The 11,316-nt window shown below is 33.0% G+C and overlaps 1 protein-coding gene across 1 annotated transcript; it reads left to right on the top strand.

Annotated features, from left to right (window-relative positions):
* Nucleotides 1-1,726: 1,726 nt before the first annotated feature.
* On the top strand, nt 1,727-9,588 carry LOC134233914 (uncharacterized). Its single transcript, XM_062715968.1, has 8 exons — nt 1,727-1,860; nt 4,226-5,326; nt 5,624-5,699; nt 6,039-6,117; nt 6,874-6,917; nt 7,144-7,203; nt 7,626-7,850; nt 8,175-9,588. The coding sequence occupies exons 2-8, from the start codon at nt 4,239-4,241 to the stop codon at nt 8,229-8,231; spliced, it is 1,629 nt and encodes a 542-aa protein (XP_062571952.1). The 5' UTR covers nt 1,727-1,860; nt 4,226-4,238; the 3' UTR covers nt 8,232-9,588.
* Nucleotides 9,589-11,316: the final 1,728 nt, after the last annotated feature.

Raw genomic sequence — 11,316 nt, 5'->3', positions numbered from 1 at the left:
AATAATGTTGTGGTTAGCTGTTTCTTTCCTGAAATATGGGTACTTTTCAAGTTCAAAATTTGGTTTTTGTATGTACATGTAAACACCAGTTCTTAAATGTGCTAAAGTATTTATAGGAAACTTATTTATAATAATGTTTTTCTTCTAAAAATATGTTTTCATGCAATAGTATATATTAAATTAAACTATTGTGTTGGATCTAATGTTGTAGAACTAAACATGTTTGTCAACTTAACACTTAAATGTTGATGTGTTTAGAAATGAGACGTGTTTAGGGCTAAACGTGTAAAAAAAAGTGAAACAAAAAATGTGTTTAGATTTAAGTTTTTAGGGGTTAAACATGTTTAGCAACTAAACACATGAAGTCTAACGTGTTTAGAAATGAGACATGTTTAGAGCTAAACGTGTAAAAAAAGTGATACAAAAAATGTGTTTAGATTTGCGTTTAGATTCTAAACACCGTTTTTACAGTGTATAGTCTAGAGGCACAGGGCATTCAGAAAATGTTTCATTTATAGAATCATGTGGAATAAAATCAAGTAGATGTCCAGTGCGTGCATTGAAGTCTCCACTTATTAATACTTCTCCAAGTGACTGAAAATGGGAAACTTCATTAGTAATTTGAGAAAAAATATTTTCAGATATATCTTTTGATATGTATGGTTTAACATAACAAAAACACAAGTAGAGTGTTAAATTGTGACCTACAGTTTGGAATAATAACATTTTCTACTTTTATCCATAAAGAGTTATCAGATTCTTTTTCTTTAATAAAATGTTTATAAATTTCTTTTTAAACAAATACCATAAGACCTCCAGATTTTCTGCCCTTCTTTTTGACCTTTTTAGCATTGAGTACAAAGGGAGAAGCAAATCCAGGAAGATTGTGTGGTGAATCCTGCATGGTTTCAGAAAAACAAATATCATAATTCTAATACAAAGAACTAAAGAATTCAATATTATCATCAAGTTTTGAATTACTGAAACTATGAATGTTCAGTATGCAATATTGAGCATTATGTAATATATTGGAACAACTGACTAGACTTGTTATGTAATCATAATTATACATTTAAGAAAATTAATATGTTATATATATGCAGTGGGAATTTAATTTGAAACAATGTTGCAAATATCACGTTTTATACGTTATGTCAGAAATCTTGACGTGACCCCATCGCAGAGGTGTCTGAAAGAGGAACGAACCACAGGTGCTTGAGGACAGGACCCCCCCCCCCCCCCACCGATATAGACCCCCGGGCCTGTTAGACTTTTTTCACATAAATTATATATGGATGACACATTTGTGATATAATCTATCCTATCAATTCAGAAAATTTGCTTAAACTTACATTTTATAAAAATATCTACCCTCTCTATATATATAGAATGTAGGGTACATTTAATAGAACGTTTGTTTTAGGTAATTTTTCAATTTGCTGGTATAGATCTTATCACAAATATGTCAATGAAAGATTTTTTATGAGTAAAAAATCGAAAAAGCCCAGGGGTCTATATCGAAGGAGGGGGGGGGGGGTCCTGTCCTCAAGCACCTGTGGAACGAACAACAACTCTGCATGGGAGATTGCCTACACACTATAAAAAGCTGACTACTATTTCCGGAATCAAATCTGAAAGTGAAGTAGATGATCTTCCTCCTGCGCTTGCGCAGGAAAGACACGGATGTCCGACCGTGTAATTTGACGTTTCTGGTTTCATGATTTGTCATTCATTTGAAATTCCATTTTCACCACAGAAAATGATGTCTTCATCTTTCGCAAGAAGTTAAATAATAATGATATTTATTTTTTGAACACATAAAAGGACTGATTTACAGCTTTACCTGGGAATGTTGAAAAGGTAAATTCAAAATTGTCCTGAATTGAATCTACTTTCGTTTTATTCAAAAACAAATAATTATTTAGTTTTTTCCTTTGTAATCCTTACATTTGACATTCAGGTCATGGGGTATTATAAAGGGGTGTATTTATTATCATTTGTAGAAAACACCCATGTCATTACTTTGATTCAAAACCACGCGTCTGAAGTGTGGAAATACACCCCCCCCCCCCACACACACACACACCCTCACACACACACGAATATTGAATACATAGAATGAGAACATATAATTTCTTAAAATCATGAGGTTTTCCTGTCAATCACATCAATTTTTTTTTTTGTTAGTAAAATGTCTTTTTCAACATTTAGACATTGGCCATGTATGGTATGTTAGAAATAAACAACGTCAAGATATTAGAAGAAACAAAATTCATAAACAAACTTATCTGGTACTAGACATAACAGTGTTTCTTATAACATTTTTGCAAGCACTCCATTTTGGGAAAATTTGTTCTAATTGTTTCTATAGCCTAAACCCCAACCCCATGTTTTATGTGCCTTGACTATTTATTAATCATATGTTCAGTTGAGTACATAAAATTTTCTCCATTGACAATGATGGGATTTTGAGGTTATTAACAATGTTATGAATGATTAATGACATATTCCCAAAATGGATACAATCTAGTATATATATACTTAATAGACTAGAGAAACCAAGAATGAATACAGATTCATCAAACTGCTCAATTTATTCCCAAATGCCAACATTGATTATATTTTTTTATATTTTTATGTTTATGGGAATTAATTCCACATTTTAGACTGAAAGTTAATGATCCTGGAAAGATTAACCTAATCTAAGATATTCAGTAATTTGGAGATTATCAAAGAATAACCATTAATCCAAGAGGGTTAGAGTCAGCAGAACTTAATTCACTGTCTGTTCTCTCAGCAGTTAGTAATAGTTTACAAACAGACATACTATAGGTTAAATTAGACATTTAAGAATTTAACATTTTTTTTCCTTATTTTGATAAATGCTTCTTTAGAAAAGCATACTGCAAGAAAACACAGAATTGGCCCAATAGTACAAAAACAAGGAAACTAGCTGTAAACTAAAGCTACTAGACAGAAGTTCTCAGAAATAAAAATAGCAATTCCTTTCTGATGCCATCAAAGCTGAACATGATTTGTTAAAGGAAGAGAATTTATCTCTTTCCGCCATATTTCTACAGCTTCACTTGTCACACACACTTCACAGTTCAATGTACTGTATACAGGGACATTTTCATTTCCTTTTTATTTTTGCCCCCTTTCGCCCTACCCTCATTAGGGCAAATTTAAAACGGGGCGAATTCAAAGAATACAGTATGATTTCTTTAACAATAACATGAATGGGCAAATTTAAAACGGCTCAAAGTTGTTTGTGAAAGGGCGAAAATAACACGGGGCCCTGTATACAGTAATACATGTACAATTTCATCTTTTTATCAGTGTGAATGTTCTGTAATGCCTAAAGTAAAGTACTAAGCAATAAAAAATTATGTGTAAATGATGTATTTCTTCCATGACAGGAAAAATTTTGTCAATGAAATGTGAGCTCCACTGCATAGATTAGTGTGGTTAATACAAAACCAAATATATGTAGCATAAATAAAGTTAGATCTGTGCAGTAATATTGAAATTCCATGGCCAGTGGTTAGAATGTCTGCTATAGAGTCTTGGGGTAAGTTGATCCTTTTGTTCTGGGTTCGAATCCTACTGCAGAGACATGGAGGTTGGTCTTTGTGATGAGATCACATCATTATCAAGAGATAAAACCAAAATCCTGTGTCATATAGTAGATGCCAGCATCAGCCATGAAAAAGATCCTTCACTGCTCAATGGCCCAAATGCAGAGTCTAGATCTAAAGTTACAGCTCTCTACTGGACAGTTATGGTTTCTCCTTGTGACTGAAAAATTCTCAAGAGAGACTTTAAACAAGAAATGACAATCAAAACATACTATTGATATTCTGGATTATTGCAATATATAATTAAATTATCAAAAAAATTGCATTGCGAAGCTTTTTCCAGTACCAGTATACCCTCAATTTGTACATGTAAATGTATTTGTTTTTGAAATTTCTTTGTTTTTGAGAGTAATACGTACTGTGAAATCACTAATTTTCATGGGGGTTTAATTTTCTTTGTTTTCGAGGTATGAAGAGACCCACGAATTCATGTGCAACACGAAAAGTAAAATGTCATATACATGACTTCTCAACAATTCTTCATCCACGAAATCAAATCCGAATGAACCTGTAGATTTTCTTCAAACCACAAAAATTTGACCCAATGAAAATATGTGATTTTACAGTAATTTTTTCTGTTTTTACAGCCATTAGTTCCCAATGGCTACAGGATATGATGAGAGGTATGCCAGACAACTTCATGACCAAACTCTGGAATCTGAAATAATTCTAGGTATATCAGGTTTTCCAACAGAGAGTGTAAGAAATGATCCTGATGCTTTTCTAGCTTGGCAGTTACAAAATCAAGAATATGAAAAAGAAAAGAACAGGGATAGAATCCATTTTGACCAGATGAATTCAGTTTCACCCACAATTCATAAGAAAAATGATAGAAGGAAGGACAAAAATAGAATTCAAAATGGTAATGGAAACCAGAAAAATCACCCTGTGCTTATTATTGACAGTGATAGTGATACGGAATGTGATGCTCCGCTCGTATATCCAAAGGACACTCAACTCGTATATCCAACGGACACTCCACTCGTATATCCAATGGACACAGATGAAGTAAAGACATACTCAGACAAAGGAGAGGAATTTGGTGCTAACATGGAGGAGACAATCCCCAAACAGAGTTGTGAAAGTATGATGGACACTTCATACCAGAGTACGACAGATAGAGGGTCATTGTTAGCTCAGCCTCAGAGTGAGGACATAGATAGCTCTGGACGTTCCACCTTCACCTTCTACAGCGATGATGTCGAGGAAGATTCCCTCCCTGAAGTCTCTTCCTTTGATGAAGATGTTTCATCACCAAAGATAAGAACATTGCAGCCTGGCTTTCCATCACCTCAAGTAAATTTTGATGGATTATCAAATCATCATCCAGTGAATGGATATCGGAGTAATCCGCAGCGGATGAAGGGATCAAGGCATGGTAGAAAATGGCCGAAGAATAGTTATAAGCAAAATAATCACAGTGACCATTCTGATAATTATATTAACAATGACACGAGACATTACGATGAACATGTCACAGTTTCCAGTGACGAGGAAACAGCGCTAAAACAGAGACAGTTTGATACCTTTAACCACATACCTAATCGAACAGAAAAAAATTACAGAAGAGCACAGAAGAAATCTAATCAGGGACGGTCAGAGACACAAGATGATGAAATTTATGCTAGACGACTGGGGCAGGAACTAAACAGAACTCAAGTGGAGAGGGATGGAGAGATGGCCAGGAGGTATTGTAGTGAAAGATAGACTTAATATTATTACACATCTTTTTATCTGATAATAGAACCCTTTTTGTCTAGTAATGATACACACACTTCATTTTTTTATATCAATATATTCAAAGCATACATAGAACAAACATCTTCTGCATAATTTTTTTTTTAATTATGTTAATACACTGTATGATGATAACTGTGGTCAGTGTTTAAGGAAAGAGAGGATTTTGAGAGAGTTAAAGCAAATTATTCAGCTGTAGAAATAGCATGAATTATTACTATCCAATTAAATGTTATTCTTTTTCTAAGGTTGCAAGAAGAGGAAGATGAGAAAAATAATTTATTAAGAGAAGAAAGAAATTTCCTTGACAGGAGGATGCAAATGGTAAAATAATTGATTTCAATTTTATAAAATACTAATAAATATTTATAAAATATTATATACATTACTCTGAAGGAAAAATAAAATATTTCTTCCTATAAAATACATGTAACTGTGAAAGAACTATTCATTACACCCACCTACACTCACACATGACCATTGAAATTTATTGAAAATGTAATTGTTTAGTTCATTGGCAACAGGTCTAGTAGATATAATACCAATAATACCACATCTAAACATTTAGACAAGAATATTTCAATATCAACTTACAACAAACATCAGAAACTTTCTTATACGAATACTTATATATAATATTTGTCTATATTGTCTTTTTTCCAGAGAAATCATCCAAATCTTCAGATGCATGATCCATTTGAAAACAGAGTTATCCGGCACAGAACTCCATTTCAGTTACACAGTTAGTACTGCTACTTTTTAATCATTTAATGTTATATCTATTACACTTTTTAGCTCACCTTGAGCCAAAGGCACAGAACAGAGATTTTCTGACGGATGGAAATTTGTCCTTGTCCATCACTGTCCTTGTTGTTATTGTCATCATAAACTTTTCACAATGTCATCTTGTCCAGAACCACATGACCAGTTTTAACTAAACTTGCAACACAAACATCCTCAAGTGAAGGGAATTCAAATTTATTCAAATGCAATGACATTCCCTCTTCCAAGCGGGGATAATTAAACAATAGTTTAAATTCAGTGAATGCATTTACATGATAAAAAATTCTCAACAACCACTGGGCAAAAAAAAAAACACAAAAAAAAACAGAACATGAAACATGTGAAAGCTTTCTGACATGGTGTAGATTTATTTGTTTAAATCATAAACCTAAGGGGTAGGGTGTGGAAACTGTTGACAAAGTTTTACAAAAAAGGGGTAAAATTAAAAATCAATTCTCAAGAATAGCAAAGTCATGACAAGTCGTATTGATATAGAAGCATCATCAGGTAGTGTTGATTAAACTTCATTGAAATCTTGACCCTTGGGGGTTGGGTGGGGCTAAAGGAGGTGATAAAATTTTCACTTTATTTAGGGAAAAAAGGACCCACTAAGTAACTCTGGTGAGCATTGTGGCCCACAGGCCTCTTTTAAAATGGTATAAAACCTCTATTTAAGTAATGGGGGATTAAAGTATCTGAATTTTTTTTCATGCAGGAACGCCGGAAGGTCTTCTATTGTTACAGTCAATTCTTGGAATGGTTAGTATAATTCTTTACCCATGTACTATAAATATTATAGCTACTGGAAATTTTTATTTGGTATATTTTAGAAACCATTTTTTTTGGTGAAAACAAAGGCCATTTTCATCCAAAGTAACATTAATTACTAGATCACATTTAATATTTGTCATAATTGAAAAGTCAATAGCCTAAGATATATGCAGATTGACATAAATGTTTTACTGTAGTATCATGTTCATTTCAGGAAGGCCAAATCTTGCCACCTCATCTCATGCAAGGGAATGTTGATTTGAATGACTATGAGGTATGGATTTAATATGATTGAAAAGTAATTCCTGTAGTTAAAAAAATGTACTGTAACTTTTTACACTGTAAATCAAAGCTATTACTTTATCAGTAACATAGCAAGAAGGTGGAAAGGGAGGGGAGAGAAAATAATAGATAACTTATTTAAAACTGAATCCGTAATAAGCGGATTATAATACTATATACCCCTGAATCTTCAATTACTGATACATGGTGATACTACCTGCCTGTTTATTACTGCAACCCCGTCATTACTGAGTGTAATGAAATTATGTGGTTGTTTTTCTCAGCCCTCAGATTAATTATCCTTTGAAAAGATCATATTTTGTTGATGCAGTGGTTTACTCTTGTTTGGTAGATTTCTAAGCAAATTATTGGAAGTTTATAATTTTGAGATACTAATGAAATAACAATATCCAGGCATTGTGGGAACTAGCTGAGAGGATTGGGGACGCAAAAGGAAGTGGAATAACCGAGGAAGCTCTTCAGTCTCTCTCTACGACACAATTTAAATCTGAGACGGCGGACACAAATGATGTTAACGAGTGCCGGATATGTATCTCGGACTTTGCTGATGGGGACACTATCACGTCCTTACCATGCAATCATAGGTTTCATAAACACTGCACAGAAACTTGGTTAAAGGTTAGTGTTTCTTCCAAAGCATAATATATCTTGAAAATGAGAAAATTCAAATGTTGAACCAATCAAGGCATTGCATTTAGCTTATAGTAAAAATCACTATTTTTTTTTTGAAATGGAGAGACATGAATGTAAAATAATTAAACCTGTACTGAGATTCATTTAATTGGGAATCGGTTCTTTGTGTGCACAACAAGCCTTAAAATTTACACAGCAGCACAAAGAAAAATATCTACTAATGGTCATGCATCTATGTCTAAAACACAACCAAGTCTCCTATTATGATGAAGTTTAAGAGGGCCTTATGATTTTATTTCTCTTTTTCAGAGGAAAGCTGTTTGTCCTATTTGCAGAAAAGACATCCAACAGGATGACAAGAATTAAACTAGACATTGTTAGTTTGTTACAATATATAAAAACTTATTTTTTAAAAATCTTTATATTTTAAGAGTGACTGGGTATTATGTACATTATAGACATGTACCGGTAAATTCATATTTTATAACTTAACCCTTATAAGAAAAAAGGAAAGGAAATATTGAAGACTGAAGGTTGAAATATATAATTTTACAAATTAAGAAGATAATTTTAATATTAAATTTTCTTTGGTTGAAAGGATGTTACATTGTATTAGTCCTTTTGTAATCATGGTAATACAATGTATTGACGTGAAAGTGCAAATATCAAACAACTCACTGTCAAGTAAAATGGCCATGCAATGTCATAATATTAGAAACATTTTAACTGTTATGACATCATTACTTCAAACAACCAAATTTGTTTATACCTATACAGCTTGGACTGTAAAATTTCGAAGGACAGGCATATTGCTTTGCTTCTGTCTGTCAGTCGGTCTTTTGGTCCACCATCAGTTTCTGTTCATTTTCTCGCAGAGGTTGCACATATTGAAATTTAAATGTGGTAAACAGATTTATCATGGGTAAAAGTATCTAGGTCAAGATCTGTTTCGATTACGATTGGGTCATTTTGGACAGAGTTATGCCCCTTAGACTAAAAAAAATTCCAATTATTTGCCGTTTCCGTTCATTTTTTTTGCAGAGGTTGCACACATTTGAAATGAAATTTGGTATACAGATTTATCCTACAAATATCTAGGGCAATTTCTAGTTTGGGTACGATTAAGCCATTTTTGACAGAGTTATGTCCCTTGGACGTAAAAATTCCAATTATTTGAGGGAAGGGGGCATAAGTGTTTTGCAAAACATCTCTTGTTTCCATCTGAATTGTTAATATGCATAAATTTCATGCTGTTGAGTGTGTAATATGGTCCTTTGTTCCTAAATACTTGTCCTGATTAGATTATATTTATTAGATGTTAGACCCACTTGTTACAGATTTAGTATAGTGAGTTTGTGAAGATATCTACCTTCGATTTATATCTAACATCCCCTGTAAAACTATATGTATCGAAGATACTAGTATCAAATGACTCAGATGCCAAATTCCTAGAACACAAATTGATTATGGACTGTCAATTTAAAGTTTGTATAAGTTATTTCAACATTGAACATAAAGAATAATAAATATGAGCAAGTAGTTTTATTTTGCAAGCAGGGCTTTTTAAATTATTTATGGTAATTTTCTTGCATATAATGTGACATTGTTGTTAAAGCAAAAAAAATGTTTTCTCATATATTGGAAAAAATTTTAGTTTTATTTTTTTTTTTAATTGTGTATAATTGTGATATACATCTGTACAATAAACCTGACCCAAACTACATCAGGAGTTTTTCTCATCAATGCTCATCGGCTAGTGTTGCTTGTTTGGAGAATTAAGATTACTCCTTCCACTGTAGTATCTACTATCTAAGCCATTAATATGTAATAGCTTTGGTCTGTATCATGGATTGGTGAAGCAACGACTTTGAACAGTTAATATTACTTTTTCGCATCATCGAGTCAACAGGCATATTGGCATCTATTGTTAAAGATTCTGTAAATGCAATACCTTTGAAGACTCCTTGGGTGAAGGAGATTCAAGTTTATCAACTGAAGGGCCACTCCTGCAAAAGGGAGATAATTATAAACTAGTGAAAAATTAATAGCATCTTTTAAAAATATTCTTCTTAAGAACTATTGGGCCAGGGAAAATGAAACTCATGTGGAATCATCTAGGTAGTGTAGATTTAAGTTTGTTCAAATCATGACCCCTAGTGGTAGGGCAGAACCACAATGGACAATCAAAGTTTTTTTAATATATTCGATCAATGCATACTATTAGTGCAAGATATATTACTGTATTCAGCGGCGACTCACACAAATTGTTCCGACGAAAATAGTTCCATCATTAATAAGTAGATACAACATAATTGTTCATGATAAGAATAATGTTGTGTATGTCAGACGTAAAAGAAACCAAAATTAATGTTAATTTTTCCTCCAAAGATCACTTTCCCCCCTAAATGCAAATAAAAAATGTTAATATTCCTACGCTCGCTCCCTCCTCAGCTTTTTTTTTTAACATGTTTGATAACAGAGAATATATAGGTCATTCTTCGGTTGATATTTTTTCACTGATGAATTGATTATACTAATATCAACAACTGTAGTAAAATCATGTTAATTGTTCGTTAATTATCATATAGTTTCATCTAAGAGAAAAAAAAATAATCATTCTGTGTGTGTAGTATATTAAATGACGGAATTTTCAATCCCTGAGCAGATTCCTACACGTGTGTAGACAAACTACACATCGGGAGAGTATCTGTAAAATGTGTAACAAAACCCGAACTGGCCGGGGATTTCTAAACTGACAGTCGTTTAATTTTTATGAATCAAAATTTGTATTCATGTGATCTAATTATGAAAAAAAGTTCTGTCTGCCATCGTAACTTCTCTGTTCGCGGGAGTCCGTTTGACAACTCCATCGCACGTGTGTATAGACCAAGGCTAACTGGTCTTGCGGACACAGGTATGTGTACTGTTTGTTAGCATGGTTAGGAGACTGGGTGACTGACCGTAATGCTACGGACTCACGAAATTTACACAAGTTCTATAACTAGACAGTGCAGTTTTATTTTTATAAACGTCATTAAACACTGTTAAACATATTAAATCTAAAAGTCGAATATCTTTGGATATGGGGTAACCCATATCTATTCTTGTTTAGGTATGAACAGGAAAAATCTTTAAAAAAATCTTCTTCTCAAGAACCACTGGGAAAGAAAAGATTCAACTCATGTGAAATCATCCCCAGGGAGTGTAGATTCAAGTTTGTTCAGTATAAAGGCCACAATGGAGGATCAAAGTTTTTCACAAAAATATATAGGAAATATCTTTAAATATCTCCTCAAGAACAGCAAAGCCATGAATGGTAATATGTACATGGGAGCATCCTTAGGTAGTGTAGATTCACTTTATTCAAATTATGACCCCAGGGGATAGGGTGGAGCCATAATGGGGGAACCAAGTTTTACATAGGAATACATGTATATAGAAAAAAATCTTT

Source organism: Saccostrea cucullata, unplaced genomic scaffold (assembly GCF_032062105.1).
Source record: "Saccostrea cucullata isolate Sc308-1 unplaced genomic scaffold, CSIRO_AGI_Scuc_v1 ctg226, whole genome shotgun sequence".
Taxonomy (NCBI): Eukaryota; Metazoa; Mollusca; class Bivalvia; order Ostreida; family Ostreidae; genus Saccostrea; species Saccostrea cuccullata.
This window is presented reverse-complemented; position numbering and strand designations above follow the sequence as displayed.

Bases quoted from the DNA above. Each gene is read 5' to 3' on its own strand.
- LOC134233914 (XM_062715968.1), top strand. From the start codon at position 4,239: ATGGCTACAGGATATGATGAGAGGTATGCCAGACAACTTCATGACCAA. The intron at 5,327-5,623 runs GTATTGTAGTGA...TCTTTTTCTAAG, and splicing joins GATGGAGAGATGGCCAGGAG to GTTGCAAGAAGAGGAAGATG. The intron at 5,700-6,038 runs GTAAAATAATTG...TCTTTTTTCCAG, and splicing joins TTGACAGGAGGATGCAAATG to AGAAATCATCCAAATCTTCA.